Source organism: Mustela nigripes, chromosome 10 (genome assembly GCF_022355385.1).
Source record: "Mustela nigripes isolate SB6536 chromosome 10, MUSNIG.SB6536, whole genome shotgun sequence".
NCBI lineage: Eukaryota > Metazoa > Chordata > Mammalia > Carnivora > Mustelidae > Mustela > Mustela nigripes.
This window is the reverse complement of record NC_081566.1, coordinates 11,968,611-11,990,159: the sequence shown is the minus strand read 5'-3', so window position 1 is coordinate 11,990,159 and position 21,549 is coordinate 11,968,611. Positions and strand designations below refer to the sequence as shown.

At 37.1% G+C, this 21,549-nt stretch overlaps 1 protein-coding gene across 13 annotated transcripts in view; it reads right to left on the bottom strand.

Moving 5' to 3' along the window:
• The window catches only part of CDC42BPA (CDC42 binding protein kinase alpha), a 329,012-nt gene that overhangs the window by 31,882 nt on the left and 275,581 nt on the right, over nucleotides 1–21,549 (bottom strand). For 6 of the 13 annotated variants that reach the window (XM_059412594.1, XM_059412582.1, XM_059412583.1 and 3 more), the window contains 3 exons: nucleotides 19,756–19,860; nucleotides 15,876–15,959; nucleotides 1,051–1,156 (listed from right to left, as the gene is read on the bottom strand). In XM_059412594.1, coding sequence (XP_059268577.1) covers nucleotides 1,051–1,156; nucleotides 15,876–15,959; nucleotides 19,756–19,860 — 295 coding nt within the window. The remainder of the gene's footprint in view (nucleotides 1–1,050; nucleotides 1,157–15,875; nucleotides 15,960–19,755; nucleotides 19,861–21,549) is intronic. The other 7 variants (XM_059412585.1, XM_059412586.1, XM_059412588.1 and 4 more) reach the window with 2 other exon arrangements.

Genomic DNA, 21,549 nt, shown 5'->3' with positions numbered 1-21,549 from the left:
TAAATGGTACACAAGGCATTGTTATAGTGATAAATTTCATTTGATTAGAAAAATTATATTCCCAAATAAGGTACTGAAAATAAATATACTATAAATAAAATAAATATACTATTCCCAAATAGTGCATCCCATTATAATTATTTAAGTCATTTACATTTCAGAAGTCTTAGGAAAAATAAAGTGGTGCCCAGAAAAATATACTTCATTTTCTATTCAAATGACCCCTGATCTCCCATCTCTCAGAATGTGAGCTCCAAGAGGGCAGGCTCTCAGTCTTTTCTCCCATCCACGACTACACTGCAGTGTCTAGAAGTATAGGACAGGAATTCCATGAATTCTCGATGGATGAATCAATGAGTCAACAAGTGGTAAGGAAAATCCAATGATACAAATACTAGGAATAAAGTATCTTTTTGAGGCAAAGTGGCAGACAGTTAAAAATTTCTGGAAAGGGGGCGCCTGGGTGGCTCAGTGGGTTAAGCCACTGCCTTCGGCTCAGGTCATGATCTCAGGGTCCTGGGATCGAGCCCCACATCAGGCTCTTTGCTCAGCGGGGAGCCTGCTTCTTCCTCTCTCTCTGCCTGCCTCTCTGCCTGCTTGTGATCTCTCTCTGTCAAATAAATAAATAAAATCTTCAAAAAAAAAATTTCTGGAAAGATACCGAACTGCCTACTTTTGAAGAATGATTTCTCGTATTAGAGAAATTAAGCAAGGTGGAAGTTAAATGAACAGATTCAAGGATAACTTTTATGTCTTCTATCACTCAGCTTAATGCTTTCCCAGAACCATAAATTCACCCAAATAACGCAACAAAGATGAATGAGCCACAACAGCAAAGTCTCCCCTGGAAAATGTTTCTAGGGGCCAGCTGGTTTCTCCCCTGTTCAACATGCAGCAAGGTGCCTGCTTTATAATCTGTACTCCTGTAACCAGAAAGAGCAGAGCCAGCAGACACTTACGTACTGTTTAAGGGGAATAAAGCTACGTGATTACAGTTTAGGGAACCAACACCAGGATTCTAACATCACACTCTTGCTATTTTGTTCTTACCTTCACAGGAACAGCCCTGTCTTATCAAACCCACCATCAGAGAGGTGCACTGATGACATCTGGTAGGGGTAGTGAAAGATTTGACAAAAAACTGATGGGTCTTGCGCTGTAAAACAAAGGGATAAAAAACATACACAGATTATTAAAAACATCAATTAGTTAAAGGATTTCTGTACTGTAAATCTCCGGGCCCCACTCGAGCTACCAGGATGTTTTCTAAACAGAAGTCGAGTGAATTATTTTCATTTCTCACAACTTTCCGTAAGTTATGCTCTTTGCATATTTTTATTAGGCGATATAGAGCTAGGTTATGCTAAAAATAATATAAGAAGTGACAAGGTAATTAATTGCTCTTGAACGCCATTAGAAAAGTTATGAACTGTAGCTTTTTAATTTTGCTCACAGATTTTGATTCAGGATATTTACAAATTCTTCAAATTATTCTTCACCAAAGAGTTAAGTGAAATGTTACATATTTATATCTTTACGAATACAGAAATTTAATATGCTTTTATACCTTCTTAGGAAGAACAAAGAGTAACTGAAAATTCTTGCCCCTGCTATAAAGCAAGTATTTTATTCTATGGGACCAAGAACAAAGAACATGTTTAATGAATCTGTTTCCTCATTGGAAGCAGGTGGTATTACCCTTCAGTAGATAAACACACACGCGCATTATTCTAGAGACAGACAGCAGCCTGAAACTTCTTGTTGAGAACCCACTAAAGTTCTCCGAGTCTTATCTATCCAATCTGGTGCTAAGTCCATGTAGACTGCAGCTCTCCAGAACATACTCTCCTCTCCAAATTAGCCCTTAGAACGCTTTAATAATAAATGAATTGTAATAACCATCCTTTCACTGTGCTGTGTGAGCCTAACGACAAAATACTTAACTTCTCTGTGTCTTACTTTCCTCATTCTATAAAATCGGATCAATAACAGTTATCTGGATGGATATGTGAACATAAAGTGTTTCGAACAGTGCTGGAAGAGAGTGAGCATTCAGAACATAGTTACTTACTTTTGAAAACCAATTTGGCTAATAATTTATTTTATATGTGTGACTGATTTAAACTAGTAAGATCACTATTCTATTCCAATAATATGTGAATTCTCAAGACATACTGTTTGAAGTAGTAGTTATTTTAGTTGAGACTAACTTATATTAAAAACCCAAAGGGAATAATCAGAGTCACCTGGGTGGCTCAGTCAGTTGAGTGACTCTTGATTTTGGCTCAGCTCATAATGTCAAGGTCATGAGATGGAGGCCCACATCAGGCTCTGCACTCAGGGTGGAGTCTGCTTGAGATTCTCTTCCCCTCCCTTTACACCTCCCTAAACTTGTTTCTCTCTAAAATAAATAAAGAAAATCTTAAAAAAACAAACATACAAACAAAACCTAAAGAGTCCTGGCACCTGGGTGGCTCAGATGGTTATGTATGTGCCTTCGGCTCAGGTCACGATCCTGGGATTGACCCCCATGGCGCTCTCTGCTCAGTGGGGAGTCTGCTCCCCCCTCTCCTCCTCCCCGCGTTCATGCTTTCTCTCTCTCTCTCTCAAATACACAAAATCTTACAAAAAAAAAAAAAGCCAAAGTAAAGGGGCCATTCAAAGCTTTAAAATTTAAGTTAAAATGAAATTCTGGGGGTGCCTGGGTGGCTCACACATTAAGTGTCTGCTTTCGGCTCAGGTCATGGTCCAGGGTCCCAGGATCAATACCCGCGTTGGGCTCCCTTCTTGGCGGGAAGCCTACTTCTCCCTCTGCCTCTCCCCCAGCTTGTGTTCCCTCTCTCGTACTCTCTCTCTGTCAAATAAATAAATAAAATCTTAAAATAACAAGAACAACAACAAAATTCAGGACACTTGTGTGGCTCAGTCGGTTAAGCATTTGCTTTTGGCTCAGGTCGTGATCTCAAGGTCCTGGGATTGAGTCCTGCATTGGGCTCCTTGCTCAGCAAGGAGTCTGCTTCTCCTTCTATTACCTCCCTCTCTCTGACAAATAAAAATGAAAATCTTTAAAAATATATATAAAATTGTTTTAAAAAAATTCTACTCTTCTCAAATGGGATGTGTGATTTAAATGCCACAAAAGCTTCAAAGCAGCACCAGGATCTGACTCTACCGCATCTAGAGCACAGACCGCCCGCAGACCAACTGTAAAATTGCTCCTGGGTAGCCTGACCCCTGACCAACGAGGGGACACTGTGCCAGTGTTCCATGTGCATCATCTCATTTAATGGAAATAATATCCCTGTAAAGACAGGTAATATTACCTCATGCAGGTAAAGGAAATGAGACTCGGTTACTCATGGATACATAGTTAATGGTAGAATTAAAATTCAAGCCTACATCTGTCTGATTCTGTTTGATCATTTAAAAACATGCAGAATATGTTCCTTAAGAAACCTGAAAACTACACGAGACACGGTTAGGCCAAGACTAGGGGCTTCCATGTCTGTAATAAAAACACAAGTACCCGGTTTGCTAATATCATATAAAATATTGCTCAGTATTTTTCCTGTATACCAAGGTTTACTCTTATTTTTTTGCTCTTTGAGGAAGTATCCAGAGTAAAATTTTTAGCATTTTTTTCAATTGCTCAAAATTATGGCAAAAGGCAAAGTTAGTCTACTGATTGCTCTGGAAGCTTTTATCACAACAAGAGAACTGATCAACGGCTTAAGAGAGGCAACTTCCTTCTTTCTTCTAAGGGATTACAGAGAGGTCTGGAGTATCAGTAATAACAACTATGGCCACATCAAACCTTAACAGCAATTCTCGACAATACCCATGCAATTGCTGACAAAACACATTACACACTGCCCTCCCCTCCAAGAGATCTACTCAGGATGTCATAATTTTAACCGAGTATGCTGGGAAACAAAAATGCTTTCTTGAGCACTATTCAACTAACCAGCCAATCAACTGGTAGGTGCTGATTAAAGTGTGGGATCATGTTTCACTGATCTCAATGGACAGTATAAAACAACGTAATTAAAGATAATGATTCTGATGGCACTGACCTCTAGGCATTACACCGTAGGATTTTGTATTTATTTGGTTTTGGTGGAGTAGAGAGGAGCAGTAACAGAGAGATACACGGATCCACTCCTAGGGTCCAGATTACTTGCCTTTCGATCTTTCTAAGACCCCCTTCTGCCTCCTGGTCAGTATTTAAACTCTAATACTTATCCAAAGGGTAGTTTGAAGAGGAGAAAAAGAAGGAAAAAAATCTAGGGAAGGGGGCATTAAACCTAAAGCATGGACCCAGGTTAGAGTTTTTAGATTATGTGATCATTTGGAGTAAACTGAGAATTAACTATAAACTCGATATTCAAAAAGATGGACAGAAGAGTGCCGGGTGGCTCAGTCGGTTAAGCGTCTGCCTTCAGTTCAGTTTGTGATCCTGGAGTCCTGGGACTAAGCCCCACACTGGGCTCCCTGCTTGGTGGGGAGTCTGCTTCTGCCTCTCCCTGTACTCCTCCCTGACTAGCACTCATGCCCTCTCTCACTCACTGTCAGATAAATAAATAAAATCTTTTTTTTTTTTTTTTTAAAGGTGGACAGGGGCCACCTGGGTGGCTCAGTGGATTAAGCCACTGCCTTCAGCTCAGGTCATGATCTAAGGGTCCTGGGATCAAGCCCCACATCTGCCTCAGCATCCCCGCTGAGCAGAGAGCCTGCTTCTCCGTCTCTCTCTGCCTGACTCTTTGCCTACTTGTGATCGCTCTCTGTCAAATAAATAAAATCTTAAAAAAAAAAAAAAAAGGTGGACAGAAAGAAGGGCTCTCTTCTATTCCTTCTATTCCAATTTTGTCTGTGTTGTGTACTTCAAGCTATCACTGGAGAAGGTAAAAGGTCTTTGACAGAAGCTGGGACAACACAGTAGAACCAATTATGATCCCTGGTAAAAGCTTAACCCTCACTGTTGATCGTGAGAATTTTATCACTGATAAATGACAAGAAGTGTTTACCTCATACAAACCCCATGAAGGCCTGTGATGTGACAAGCACTGGGTGTTATACACAACTGATGAATTACTGAAATCTACATTTGCAACTAATGATGTATTATATGTTTGCTGATTGAATTTAAATAAAAAAAGGATAAAAATAAAATTTTAAAAAGGTTTTCCCCTTTTTAAGCACTTCTAATTATTTTGTTGTAATTACAGACTCACTCCTTCATCTTTTAAAAAACATGAAGTAAATTTCATTTTGGGAGGAGGAGCCTTAGGTGCACAAAACCGAGTTAACCTTCAGTGCGCAAAATGTCATCACAGAGCTTGGTAGAGGTCCCGTTCTGATTCTATTTTGCCTTATTGCTTTTTCCACCCCTCCCTGATGATTCACTCCCCACCCTTCCCCACAAGATCTGACACCCAGTCTAACAGGATTTACACCTGTGTGTGAAGCTGCCTGCTTCTTCATGTCTTTGATGTTACTTTACTTAGTTTTTGACAATCTGGTGAGTATAAAGTGATAATTTTCAAATTATTCACTTTTTACTAATGAAGTTGGACATTTCTTCATATGCTTATTAACCATTAGATTTCCTTTTTTGGGAATTATTTATTCATATCATCTGCCAGTTTTTCAACTGCATTTCTGATTTTTCTATATAGAGGTGTAGGAGTTTCTTACATATTCTAGAAATTAATCCCTTGTTGGTGTTAAATATTGCAAATATCTTTCACCAGGAGTCACCGCCTGTTAGCCCCCATTAACAAAGCTTTTGCTGCACAAGCATCTTTAATTGTGATGTAATAGCAACCACCAATATTTTCACCTTATGCTCATGATCTGAGATTTTTTTAAAAAATATTTATTTATTTGACAGAGAGAGAGATCACAAGTAGGCAGAGAGGCAGGCAGAGAGAGGAAGGGAAGCAGGCTCCCTGCTGAGCAGAGAGCCCGATGCGGGGCTTGATCCCAGGACCCTGAGACCATGACCTGAGCCAAAGGCAGAGGCTTTAACCCACTCAGCCACCTAGGTGCCCCATGATCTGAGATCTTACATTCATTGCCTAACCACAAAGAATTTCCCATTTTCTCCTATGTACGTTTTTAGTTTTTCGAATCATACTAATACCCATACACGGTTTACACAGTAAAACAGTATCACAATGCTTATAATAAAAACTGAAGCACCCCTCTGCTCCAAGTCCTCTTTCGTAGAGGCAATTGCTTTTAACTTTTGCAGCTGTTTGCCTCCTTCTGTATCTGGGGGGTAGAGGTGAGGTGGGTGAGGGAGGCAAGCCCATCCTGCTTTTTTTTGATTTGAGGTATTATATTGACTTCCTATTATGGAAGAGGAGGACTGAGCACTGTTAAATCAGCCACTCCCTTCATGTCCTCAATATTTTCAAAGCACAGTCTTGGGTTAAACTTTGCACTTAGCATTCAAGTTATTAGGAACTTGGAATTAGAATTCAGTGAGTCGAGAAGTACATTATGGTTCCATCTTTCTTGCATAATCTTTTGATATTTCTGAAACCAATGATGCCGTCCCTCTTTTAAACTTAATTTTCTAGGTCTCTTTCATTAATTAGCCCTAGATTCTCTAAAAGAATGGCAAAATCTCCTTGAATCTATTTACCACGTGGTCAAACAGTGAGGAAAGAAGCCTTCAAGACTCCTCCATCCAGTGTTTATCTAATCTGAAGACACTGTCCTGGAGCCCTCGGCTTCCCTATTCCCGACTCAGCTGCAGGCTTCAGTCTGTCAACAGATCTGTATGTGATTCTCTCTCCAATGGACTCTATGCCTATTTCTCCATCTCCTCCTGTGTTTTGGTGGAACTCATTTCTTAGTAGTTTACTTAGAAAGCAGAGCATAGGTGATAACACTTTTAGAAGATCTCCAATTTCTGAAAATGCTATTATTTCCCCCTAAACTGATTAAACATTTGACAGGGAATCAAAAATCTGTCTCGCAATCACTTTACCTTCCAATTGTCCTTTCCATTTTGCTATTAAGTATAATGCCATTTTGATCCCTAGTCATTTGAATGTGACATATTTTTGTTTGTATCTCTTCCTTTTGCTGGAGGATTTCCTGAAATGTCTTCTGATCGTTGGGAATTTGCTTACATTTATGTGTAAGTCAGTAAAAAAGCTGACTGGAAGGTTTATTTATATTGTGCGTGTGCATGGGTGCACGCGCTTGCACACGCCATCAATGCACACTCACCCATCTCACTAGGTTCTCAGCTGCCATTATCCCTAAGTCTTTTCTGGGTCATTCAATTTCTTCAAAAACTCCACTGAAATCTTCCCAGGATGGGAGGTAAAGAGGGAGATGATAAAGCCAACAGCCAACATTCTGGGAGCTAAGCAGAAGAAAGGGGTTTGGAGCCTCACCTTCAGCTTTCGGACGTCTGTAAGATCTCCCTACTCCTAGTTCAACACCTCCCCTCTCTCACCAACCTCTGCACCTGGTGTCCTTCAATCTGTGGTCTGTGGTTCAGTTGTTCCACAAAATGAACATACTGCTGAGTTGGGGGTAAGCTGTCTGGTTCTGAGAGCTACAAAAACAGTGTTTTATATGGACTTTGAACCAATTCCCCAACTCATTCTAGACTCCCTTTTTCACTCCTGCTCCTCGAGGTGTCGGGTGCCTTATTATTCTGCTCGATCTGAAGCCTGTCCTCTATGTACCCCTCAGGAAGGGCTTGTGGGGACAATAATTCTTGACTTTTTGTGCATTCTTAATACTTCTCTATGGCTTTTATTTTGGGAATCTTGCATGATACCACTACACCAGCGGCGCTGTTATATGGCTTTTATTTTGGAAGGATGCTTTATTTCCTTAAAAATCCTAAAATTCTTAAAGATCTTTGACATCTCAAACTCATCAAATTGTTTAAACTACATGCATTTTTTTGAATATCAATTATATCTCAATAAAGTTGTCAAGAAGTCAGAAAGGGAGAAACACCCTCGGACTCACACTTTTCTAGGGCATTTAAAAAGTTACCGAGTTGTTTTCTGGCATAGTCTTGCTACTGAAAAGTCTGATGAAAATTTCATTATTTTCTTCCCCCTTGAGTGACTTATTACACTTTTGTCCAATATCCTTTTTTTTTTTATAGGCCAAGAGCTTACTGGAATATGTTTTCTTTTGTCTGAGTTGATTTTCTTGGCTATGCTGGGTGCCTCTGTGTTATGAGTTTCAAGTCTGCTTTATTTTAGAAAATTTTCTTGAACACAGATTTTAGTATTTTCTGCTGCTTTCATGGTCTCTATCAGAGACTCCTATTATATAAACACTGGCCCTTCTTTGTTGTTCTTCCCTGTCCATCAATTTTCTTAAATCCTTTTTTTTTTTAAACCTCTTCCCTCATTTTTTTTTCTTTTAAAAAAGATTTATTTATTCATTTGGAGGGGGGAAGAGAGAGTGTGGGTGCAAGTGGGAGGAGAAGCAGAGGTAGAGGGAGAGAGAGAATCCGTGAGCTGATTCCCTGCGGAGCATGGAGCCCCACACAGGACTTGATCCTACAGTCCCCACCCAGATGATGTCCTGAGCCAAAATCAAGAACTGGACACTTAACTGACTGAGCTATCCAGGTGCCCTTTCTCATTTCTTGATCTAAAAAAATTTTAAAAATCTTTCTACTATTTCCATAAGTGATCTGTTGAGTTTATTTACTTCCAAATTCTTATAGGTCAATCTGTATGCTTGCAGTCATATTTCATCTTAATTTCTAATTCTTTCCCTGGATTTTTGTCACCTTTCTTCAAACCTTGCTTTCTCCAACACTCCTATTTCTAAGGTTTGCTATTTCTAATTTTTGTTGTTTCACAGCTTCTATCATTTCCTTAATTTCTTCTGAAATATTGATTGTAGTTTTTCTTGCTTTTGTAGACATGTGTTTCTGGCACACTTTCATTTTTTAAGATATACTGTTCTCTTTTTGTAGGTGTGAGATTTGACTGTGACTGGTTTCCTCCTTTTTAAGTGAAATGACTTTTCCTATACTTCTGCAAGGGAGGGATGGGCCAGAGTAATTTTTCCAGCTCCATGCCTTTGCATATAATGATTTTTCAAAACCATCTCATGGTTTCTGAGATCTTCCTCCCCTCTTCTTAATCACCCGAACTTTCTCTTTCCTTTCCTGTCTCGCTCAATTGTGAACCCATTCCCCACTGACCCTTCTTAGTCTGGGGCTGTGATCTGGAAGGGTGTTCTGACTATCCAGTTTTGAGGACTGTCGCATCTTCCCACCATCTTGCCTCCCTTGTCCTCGCCTGTAGGATGGTGTTTGCAAAATCCTCTCCGTTTCATCTGTTCTCGAGATGCCCAGCAGTGCATACTTGTGTTTTGGTGATTTTCTGGCTCTGGATTTTCATGAATCCCACTTTCTTTAGCAGAGTGTTTAATACCATGGTGAGGGGTGGTGATGGGGGGTCTTACAGATGACTTTTTTTTTTTTCCTATCAGTTTGTATTTTGAAGTTTGTGGGAAAATCTTCTCATTTACTGTTCAGGTCTCATCTGTACATTTTTGTTTTTTTTAAGTTCCAATACTTCCCCAGTTGGTCCGTTTTTATGGAGATTCAGTGAGATTCAAAAACCATGCTGCCACAGAGACCAAGTTCCCAGAATCCTCTACCCTCCACTCACTGGGTTCTAGAGACTCACTGTCAAATATTTGTCATTAATATGTTCTAAAATTGTATTTAAAAAAATGGTACTGATTCACATTTCCATCCTATAATGTGTCACAGTATCCTGGTGATAACAAGGGTATGTATACCACAAATGTAAAGAGGTAGCTCATTATTACTTTATTCTGCTTTTCTCCAACTTCTCGTAAGTCTGACCAGCTTTTCACTCTCAGTCATTTTAAGTTTTCATTGGCCTATGCCTGGCTTTTGGCCATTTAACTATCACATGTTCATCCCCTTGTTTATAAAAGCTCTTGATGCATACAGATATTAGCCCTCTGTCCTCTGTCCTGCATTTTCTCTATTATATTGTCTGAGAATGTGAATTAAAATATCCAATCTGCCTCTAACCTACTCTCCCAAGTTCTCAGTTCTTGTTGTGTATAGGTTAGGGCTCCTTTGTGAGGACCATCCACATTCATGATCATTCTTTATTATTCCCTTTATTAGCAGACAACGTCCTCTTTCGTGCCATTTGGTGTTTTACACCTTAAATTCCATATTACAGTACATAACTGTGATCTCTGCTTTCCTTTATTTTCTTCCCTTCCATCCACCTTTGCTTTCAGCCATGCAACTTCTCACTGGCTCTCACAGTAGGCTCCCTCTGGGGAGCCAGCCGCCACTTAGGAAGATTGCGGCTGTCATATGGACAGACCCTGAGCATCAGCTGCCTGTCATGGGAGCAAGCCATCCTGCACGCACAGCTGAACCTCCATACATTTGCAGCCTCGGCTCCCAGAGGACCACATCCACACAGCAGACCCTCTGCCAGAGTTCCCCACTGGAGCCCTTCTCAAATTCATACCCATGAAACTGAGCATAATAAAAATTTTCTAAGCCATTAGGATTTGAGGCAATTTATTGCAGCTAAGAGCACCAGGTCACCATGTTTTCCTTTCTTTTCTCTTTCCTGCCTTCATTCAACGAATAGCATTTCCTTATAAATATGACAGTTTACATGCTAGTTTTCTATTTATTCCTTTCAACTTAAGATTCAGACTTGTGCTTACTTTCCTTATCAAGTTACCAATATTTGTTTAAACATTTATATGCTACTACTATGTCAGGTACTGCTCTAAGGTGTTTATAAATATTAAGGTTCTTTAATACGCCAAAGATTCCAGTGAAATGAATACTATGATTGTACTCATTCCTGATGAGGAAATGGAAGCAAGGAAGAGTAACTTCCTCAAGTTCACACAGCTAATTTGTGACAGTAACTTAGAAGGCCCTGCTAGGAACCCACCACAATAACCTACTGTGCTATGCTGTCTCTGTAGCTTCTCCCCAGATGAGAAAATGCTTAAGCTCACCTCATCTGATCCTTACATTTAGCCTCCTCTGTGTTTGTATTTACATTAATTCTGGACAGCTTTGATTATGTATTTCCTTTCTCTTCAACTTTTGTAGAGTGAGGGTGCTTGTTTTTACAGACCATAGCACAGTGCTGTGAGATAATCACCTTACTTCCCAAGTCTCTCACAGTGGTCTCATAGCTTTCTATCTCCTTTTTTTTTAAAAGATGCTATTTATTTATTTGAGATAGAGACAGTGAAAGAGAGCACGGGAGGGGAGAAGATCAGAGGGAGAAGCAAACTCCTCATGGAGCTGGGAGCCCGATGCGGGACTCGATCCGGGGACTCCAGGATCACGACCTGAGCCAAAGGCAGTCGCTTAACCAACTGAGCCACCCAGGCACCCTTTATATCTCCTTTTGATGGAGAATTTCCTCCAAGAATATTTACCCCCCCCCCAGTTTTACTGAGATATAACTGACATAAAATATATTAGTTTAAGGTATACCCCATCATGGCTTGATACATGCATATAATGCAAAATGATTACCAAGTTAACATCCATCACCTCAGATAGTTGTGATTTTTTTTCTTGTGAGGAGAATGTTTAAGATCTACTCTCTTAGCAAGTTTCAAGTCTCAAATATACAATATGGTGTTGTTAACTATAGTCACCATGTATTCCATTTGTCCACAGAACTTATCTTGTAACTGTAAGTGTGTACCTTTTCCCTCATCTTCCAACCCCACCCTCTAGCAACCAATACTCCATTTCTACAAGTTTGAATTTTTAAGATTGTATATATAAGTGAGGTCATTATAGTATTTGTCTTTCTCTTATTTAACATAATGCCCTCAAAGTCGATCCGTGTCATCACAATTTGCAAGATTTTCCTCTTTCTTATGGCCATATGATAGTCCGTTGTGTGTGTGTGTGTGTGTGTGTGTGTGTGCGCGCGCGCACGCGCATCACATTTTCTTCAACCATTCTCGGTCAGTGGATACAAGTTATTCTGCATCTTGACTAATGTAAATAATGCTGCACTGGACACGGGGGCACATATAATCTCTGAGATAGTAATTCTGTTTCCTTAAGGTATACACCCAGAAGTGGAGTTGTTGGATCATATAGTAGTTCTATTTTTAGTTGTGTGAGGAACCTCCATACTGTTTTCCACAGTGGCTGCACCAATTTATACTCCCACCCACAGGGCAGTAGAGTTCCCTTTTCTCCATATCCTCGCCAACACCTGGTTATCTCTTTGCTTTTTGGATGGCAGCCATTCTAACAGGTGTGAGGTGGGATCTCATTGTGGTTTTGATTTGCCTTTCCCTGATGATTAGTGATGGTGAGCGCCATTTTATGTATCTTTGGCCATTTTTTGGTATGTCTTCTTTGGAAAAATGTCTATTCTGATCCTCTGCCCATCTTTGAATTGGATGATGTGGCTGTTTTTTTGTCTTGTTTTGGGGCTATTGAGTTGTATCAGTTCTTCTGTATTTTGGATATTAATGCCTTACCAGACATGACTCACAGATATTTTCTCTCATTCCATAGGTTGCCTTTTCAACTTGTTAATGGTTTTCTTTGCTGTGCAGAAATTTTTTACTTTGACGTAATTCCACTTATTCATCTTTGCTTTTGTTTCATTGTCTTTGCTTTTGATATCAAATCCAAAAAGTCATTCCTAAGACCAATGTCAAGATTACCCACCATTTACTTCTAGGAGTTTTATGGTTTCCTATCTTAAGTTCAAGTCTTCAATCTGTTTTGAGTTGATTTTTGTGTATGGTGTGAGACAGTGGTCCAGTTTCATTCTTTTGAATGTGGATACCCAGTTTTCCCAGTGCCATTTATTGAAGGGACTATACTTTCCCTATTGTATATTTTTGATGCCTTTGTCATAAATTAATTGATCATATGTGTTTGCTGAACAGATACATCATATTTATTTCTGGCTTCTCTTTTCTGTTCTAGTGATCTATAGGTCTGTTTTTTTGCCAGTACCAGACTGTTTTGGTTACTACAGCTCTGTAATACAGTTTGAAATCAGGAAATGTGATGCCTCCAAATTTTTCTTTCTGAAGACTGCTTTGCCTATTTGAGGGGATTTTTGTGGTTCCACACAAATTTTTAGCATTGTTTTTTCTATTTCTGTGAAGAATGCTGCTGGAATTTTGAAAGGGACTGCACTGAATCTATAGATCGCTTCATGTAGTATAGACATTTTAACAATATCAATTCTTCCAATCTGTGAACATATAATACATTTCTTTAGTTTCTTTCATCAATGTCTTACAGTTTTCAGTGAACAGATCTTTTATCTCCTTGATTAAATTTATTCCTAGGTGTTTTATTCTTTTTGATGCAACTGTAAATGGGGCTATTATCTTAATTTCCCTTCCTGATAGTATGTTCTTAATGTATAAAAGAGTTTTTTTCAGATAAGTTTTTAAAATAATAAATTTACTAAGTTCTTGTATACATGAAAATATTTCTAACTTACTCTCACAATTAAGTGATATTATAACTGAGTTAAAATTTTAAGGTTCAAAGTTCTTTTTCTTCAACACTTTGAACATTAATCTTAATTGTTTTCTTGCCTTTAGAGTTGTTGAGAACACTAAATTTACCAATTTAATTTTTCTTTACAGATAACTTTGTCTTTGAAAGTTTTTAGGATTTTCTCTTAATCTAGGATATCCTTAAATTTTACTATAACGTGTGTAAGTGTAAATTTTAAAAAATTATTCTCTTTAGCACATAATGATGTATTTCAATGAGGTTTTTCATCTTTAATTACTGGGAAATGTTAAGGGATTATTTCTTCAAGTGCTTCTATTTTTTTCTCTGCCCTTCCAAGTCCTACTACAGAGATACTGAAACTATTTCTGTCATGTGTTGTATCATCCACGTCATCTTCCACCCCAATAACTTGTTCTTCTCCTACATCTAGTTTGCTCATGCTGTTAAAGCCATCTGCTGAGTTCTTTATTCCAGCAGTTATATTTTCACATGAGCACTTGCAAATTATTTTTCTTCCTAGATGCCTTATGCCACTCCATGTGACCAATATACTTCCTTTAAAAAAAAAGTTTCATTCAGATACTTATTGTGCCTATTTTAAATTCATATTCTGGCCTCAGAATTTTGCTCTGTGTAGCCTAGATTATTCAGCTTGTTTTTCTTCTATGCCAGTTATACTTCTGTAACTTTTATTAGCTTTTCAGATGCACCAACCTCTCACTCTGCAGTTTATCCAGGCTTTCTGTTCTGGGAAGGGAGAACATTTGTTTTCCAGTTTCTAGAATTTCACTGCAGGAGCTTGAAATAAGCAACTAAATCTTCATGTTCTACCATAATCAATACTTCAGTGATAGTTATGTTGAATAGAATGAAAAAATAATTCACCTGAATTTTTCACTAAATGTTTCTCTTTCTCAGTAGTTTGTCAACTTCAATCTTAGATTCTTCTGAGTGGCCTCAACTTCTTTACAATGCATCCTCTAAGCACTACTCCTTACAATAGCAGACTTCAAAACACTGAATTTAGGAAGATGGAAACAAGGAGACCACAAAAAAGACAGCAAGTATAGAAGCAATAATTTCTATTCATTGGAAATTTCCATTTATTGTACTACCTACATGAACTAACTATGCCAGATAAGTAATACCAATCTGTGTCTTCTAGAACCCCAAACCTTCTCAAATTATGGTATAACTATGTGTTTGTTAACTGCATATCTAACATTAATAGTAGATATTGTTTAAAAGAAATACTTAGAAATGTGCAGATCTCCATGCAAATATTGACCCTTTAGCTTACTATTTGTGTGACATTTGGAAAGTTAACTTCTCTAAGCCTTAGTTTTCTGCTTTATGGAGACATATTAGATACCTTCAAACACTGTAGTAAGAATTGAATTAGAAACTTTTAGACACAGACAGAAATAATAGTGAGAGAAATAATAATATAGTAGATAGATAATGTCTGAACCATAGTCCTATTCAGTAAACTGTAGATACAATTATGATGCTGCTCTTTATATTATTTTTTAATTGATAATTTAGAGGTCTTTTAAAACATTTAATTCCATAAATATTTATATAAATACTTCAAGAATGATGTTAAGGCTATTTTCATGTAGATATAAAAATAAGAGTATAACCCCAAAGAACTAGCAAAACAAAAACCTAGCATTCTTTTGAACTTTGCAGGTCTGTAGTCTTTCTCCTGAATCCAACATGCATTTGAGTGCATGCTAATGCTGTGCTTATGGTCTATTCAAGTTGCACCTTCTTTCACTACTATGTATTCTATGTTTTATATTTAAAATGGGAACAATTAGTAATGAAAAATTGTTTGGAATTTTGAAAAAATTGGTTTATCTGGTGATTTTATTTCTCCTTCAATTTGTTAGTGTCCAAAACTGATCTGAAAAAACCTTAAGAGCATAAAGCAAAAGGAGAATATACATTAAAAACAGTAATCTTTCAAAAGCTCAGAAATCATAAAAAAAGAAAAGGCAGAAAACTTCCAACTTGTCAGGCTTTTCCACTAATAAATAAAACTGACCAAACCAAACTATGCACTTCAATAAAGCCCCTCCATTTTCAATTTTTATAATTTGTAGATTAAAATTATTATTAAAAATAGACAAAAGATGGAAGAAAAACAGAACAAACTTTACATCACTCTTCCTACCTTTCTTAGCAGGGTTATTTCTGGTCATATAAGATTTACTTTTATGTTTGCAATTTTGAGGAAACCAATGGTAAAATCCACAGCAAATATAACCACTATTCGTGTTTTTTTGTTTTTTCAGAACACATCATGCTTATATCTAAGATTGAGTACCTTAGCTGGAAAGCCAGTTGAACCAGGACATGCCTTTTTCCTTAAGGTTGGTGTGTGAACTGGAGGAGGAGTACTGTCTACAGTCTGAATCCAGAAGCAAAAAAGGAAATAAATGTCATGAAACACTCCATCTATTTCAAACATAACTAAAAATAAGTCAAAGTAAATAAAGCCAAGCAAGACATCGATAAGGCAAAAAATATCTCAATGAAGCTAAATTTCTCATAGTGTTGATAATTTAAATTTCAGCCTGAAATGTCTACAAATGAAATAGTTGTTCAAGTAGCAAAAAAAAAAAAAAAAAAAAAAATTGTCTGGAAATTTAAAAAGAAATGATTCAGAAAAGAGAATCCACAGAAGAAAACAAAACACAGCATATAGCCCAAATAAAAATGAGGATATTAATTTTCAAGTTCATCTGAAAATGCCACATTCTTAAAAGTATTTTTTTTAAAGCAGGATTTATAATCAAAATATTTAAAGATTCTTTTAACTCCTAACTTCTATATACAGAATGCATGTTACATGTATAGAACAAAATTCAGTAGATTTGTGTGTGTTTATGTGTGTATGTAGAAAGAAAGAGAGAAAAGAGAGAGGGAGATTGATTAGTGGGATTTTGTGCAGAAATCAATTTCCAAAGAATGGAGTTAAACAATTTAGTATTATTGGAATTCAGGGCTTAATATGCAAATTTAAAAGTTAAAAGACATATCTTTAGATGATATTAATGTAAGATATTTCTTTCAATGAAAGGAAACACTGATTTTACTGGAAAAGAAACATAACTTAATTAGCAAAGTATTAAAAAAAAGGCACAAAGAATTACTTCATTTTCGGATGCTAATAAGCAAGCAAACAGGAGGAAAAAGCTAGCTTTGAATAAAGTTATAGAATAGTCTAAAATATCAAGAGAAAAATAGATGATCTCTCTTTGCCTTTGTTACTACATAAACAGAGTATTTTCTATGCCCTATAACCTTAAAATGGAAATGAATTGAGCTTCTCAGAGTTTTCTGCTTGTGAGTTTAGTTCTAATTTAAATTTACCTTTAAATAGCTTGAAAAAGTTTTGAATCCAATTTATAAATTAATGTTTAAAAAGGTAAACATGAGAGACAAAAGAAGAACACTGCAAAACTACATAAAAGTTAACAAAAAACAATCAATAGGAAACAAAACTGACATTATAATTTACAAAGAAAGCCCAAGAAAAGTTTAGGAAAAAAAGAGTGGAGTAAGGCTGTTGGACACAAGCTCAAGAGGGTTCATGAAGACCATAAGAATATATATTTGGAGAAGATTCCATTCCCTGTAGCAACAAAAACTTTAAGGTACCTAGGAACAAATGTAATAAGCAATATGAAGTAAATTCATAAAGAAATTAATAAAGCTTTATTGAAAGATATAAAAATATCTAAATGATATGTATACCATGTTCATAGGTGGAAAGAGCCGTTTACAAAGATGTAAATTTTCCTCAGATAAATCTATAAATTCAATTCAATTTCAATCAAAGGTCCTACATGGAACCTGACAAAGTGATTCTAAAAGTCATATATAAAACTAAAGGGTCAAAAAGAGAAAGAAAAAGAAAAAGGTGGGTGGGAGTGGCTGATTATACTAGGTCAATTATTTTAAGGTTATAATAATTAAGACAATGTGATTCTGATGCAGGAATAGACAAAAAGAACTGAAGAGAATAAAGAAACCTCAAACAGACCCATATACATAAATAGAGTCTTACAGATCAACGGGGGAAATATAGTAGAGTTGGTTGTTCATATGAGAAAAATAGATTTAGAACCCCATTTCATATAATATGTAACAATAAATTTCAGTTTAAGATCCTAAACATATAAAATAAAAAATTTTAAACTTTTAGAAGAAAGTATGGAAGAAAATTTATAAATGCTGCATATGCATAGGGAAGAACTGCTTTAGAAAGATATGAAAAACAGAAGTCATAAAGGAAATGACTGATATATATATATATATATATAAGCCTACTTCAAAATAAACACTGTTGCAAGACCAAAAGACACCAAATAAAATTTTAAAATAAGCACAGACTGGAAGAAAATATTTGCAGTGCATATAGCCAGCTAAGGATTAGTATCTAGATTACATAAAGAACACTTACAAATATAGGAAAAATAATTCAATAGAACAACAGACAAAAGACATAAACAGGCAAACCACCAGTGCTCAATAAACATAAAAAGATGCTGAATACTTGAGATCAAGGAAATGCAAATTAAAAACAAAAGTGCCACTCCACACCCATCAAATTGGCTAAAGTTAATGTCTGACAGTACCAAGGATTGGTGAGGATGTGGGAAAATGGGGGAACTCTCACATATTGCTGGTGGGAGAGAAAATTGGTCCAACCACTGTAGAAAATAATTTGGCAAGATCTAGTTAAAGTTGAAAATGCATACACCACGCAACCCAATAATTCAGCTTCCCAGTATATGCTAAACAAACCGCATATCTGCAAAAGCAGATACTAGGATGTTCACTTCAGCACTGATTGTAATAAGAAAAATTGAAAACAACCTAAACATCTAACACTAGGAGAATACATAAATGGTTGTGGTATATTCATACAATGAACTATTATGTAACAGTTATAATGAATCAACTAAAGGGACATGTATCTAGATGAGTAAAGCTCAAAAGCATAATGAAAAAAATGAAGATTTATGTTTGTGTAAAACAAATGTAAAACAAACATTTTCATACATTGTTTATGGATATAAATGAAGTGAAATGTAAAACCAAGGAGAAGATGCACATCAGTTTCAGGGTTTTTAGATAAGTCTGAGAAAGGAGAGAGGGGAACGGTATAGGAAAGGGGGTTCCAACTCTGAAATATTCTCTCTCTGAAAACAAATTTGAAAAGGACAGGGCAAAATGTTCACATCTGTTAAATCTGTGGGTGAGTTACATGTGTATTTAATAACCTCTGTATGCATGAGATATTTCAGCATTAAAAGATGTATAAACTTGAAATATTAAAACAATGATTTAAAAAAAAGCAGAGACTCATCAACTTAACTAGTCTGAGGTAGTCTGTCACAGGGTTGTAAAAAATCAAGTCAGAATCTAACTACAAATCACACTTCAGACAGCTTTCCAAAGTGGACTAACTGCTTCTCTTGGAACACGAGACATAGCTCTAGAGATAATTCAGGAAACAAAGGGGCTGTGTCAGAACTGTGAGCTGAGTGAAGAATCTGAATTGCATCTTGAGGCAGGAGGGCTTCCCTGAGGCATGACACACGCTTTTGACTTGGTGAGGAAAGGACCTCTGTTGAGCAAACTGGCCGACTGGCTGTTTGAAACCAGTGACTAACAGGAGGTACAAAACAACATTGTTTTTGTACTATCAAAAGACACGATACAGTTGAATGCCTCTTGCTGACTGAGCAGTTAGAATAAAGTATTCAGTGGCCAGCAGTGGCAATTTTCATTTTAAGCTGTACTTACAAAGTAACAGTTGTGTAGAAGACCTTACTAGATTTACTGAGAATGGCACCTGAAACGGCCAGGTGCCTACCAAGTTTATATCCGACAATTCCAAAAGTGAGATAACCCTTCTTTCTGTTCTGCATAGTCCTCTACTTAAAATAAAGACTACCTTTATAAGTAAATAAGTATTTGTCTATTTTAGGTTGAATCTGGAGGGGGCATCTTTCGACTTTGGTTTCAGAGTCCTATTTACATTATCAGTCAAATGCAATGATCTCCAATATATTGTGACTTATTATATAATACATTTGATTAAAAGAAGAGTCAGATTTCACTTGTTTTTTTGCAATTCCCTCTTTCCTGACACAAGTGAACAGTTGGGGAGCAAGACTGCTCCAATGAGGCACCTTAACTGGCTCAGCTTCACTAGAAGTGGAAGGAGATGTGGACCTTGACTGGATGTTAACCTTGACGTTCGGATTCCGTACATATGTGTTCTCAACGGGATCGGTCTAGGAAGATAAGTTGGGAAAAACAAAAACCCAAGAAATCACTTTCAAACAATGTGCAGCTCTTAGCAAACTTCTGTAAGGCATGATCATGATAACATTCCTTGAGAAGAAGAAAGCAAACTTCAGTTTGAAATTCACCTTTGGGATGTGTCATTACACAAAAGCATAACCATGAGCTTTAATGTAAACAAAGATAAAGATAACAGTTAAGAGAATGCTCCCATCTTCACTGCCAGTCTCTGACTTCGAGCACTGTCTCTACTACACGTTCTTGGCTTGCATTCCACAAACGTAACCATATGTGTGAATTAAGTGCCGAGTACTTAACAGAGTATGTGCTGCAGGTTAGAGATAATTTTGTCCTTCATAAGAAGAAAATTTGGTCATCTACCAGGCATTACTTCAAAGTAAAAGAAACTAATTTGTCCGTTTTGTGTTGGCTGGGACAACACTGCCTTTTTATTCTGCAGCAGTAGAAATAGCAGCACTTATATTCAGCTGCATCCTTTTAACCAAGTATTTTTAGAAACTCAAAACGCTTGGGGTTAAAATTTAGCATTAAAGATCTTATGGAGCATACTGATCGATGATACATTCAGCTTGGCAATTTTCAAAATTATCAGGATTGCATTTTTGAAATGAAAGGCAATGAAAGCAATTTCAAAAAGAGGTTGGGGAATTTGTTTCAGCTGTATTGTATGGCAAGAACAACGCTTAGATCGTAAGTTACTATTCAATAAGAACAATCAGCTTAAGGATTTTAAGTAGGTACTTAAAACATTTTTTTTTTCTTTTCCTTTACTATTATAATGGTTACTCTTGTAGGGACTGGCTAGTGGGCTGGCTAACCCTGCAGGAGTCCTCTGCTGGGCACAGGCAGGTTTTCTGGCAAACCACAAGGCAAGGATTTGGTGGTGATGACTCACATGGCTCCCAACAAGGCCTTAAACCTTTAGTTACTGTGCTCAGGAGAAGTGGGGAGAAGGTCTCCAGGAGGACATCTAAGGAACTTGGAGCAGCAGCCATGTACCATCAGCTAGGAAGATATTTGAATATTTTAAAAACTGGAACACTTGAGCTGAAGCATACTAGCTGTATGTCAGCTCTGAAGTGTGCAATGTGACTGATTTCATAAAACGAATATAGCTTATGAAGTGGGAGAACCAGGCCTGAATCCCACTCCTTGACTTCAAATCCAGTCTTTTTTTTGTGGTACCTGAGGCATCTCCACAGTAAAGGTACTCAAAGCAACTTAACAGTCATTGAGAATGAGTTACATGATCTCTTTTCCTGACAGGGAACTCTGACCAGGAACAGGAGAGTGAAAGCAAGATGATGAGCCTCAAGACAAGTTTTGCCTAGTTCACAATGTTATGCAGGACAGTCATGGAGAAGGTACTTCTTTTAAATTATTAATGTGGAATAGAAATCTGGGTTGGAGATTAGGCAGAAAGATCCTATTTTCTAGAAATCTCCTCCTTCTAAGTTTCCATACCATTACATAAATTGCCAGCTGAATAAGAATCCATGGGGGAGGGGTTGTTAAAATGGAATTGATAAGCAAAGCAGTCCTGATGCATTTTACACCAGTAAGAACCTAAAATGACCTCATATAATCAAGTTAAGTTGCTCCTCAAGTTTTAAGGAAGGGTCCAAGTTGGGGATTTGTTAAATGCAAAAACGGGGTCA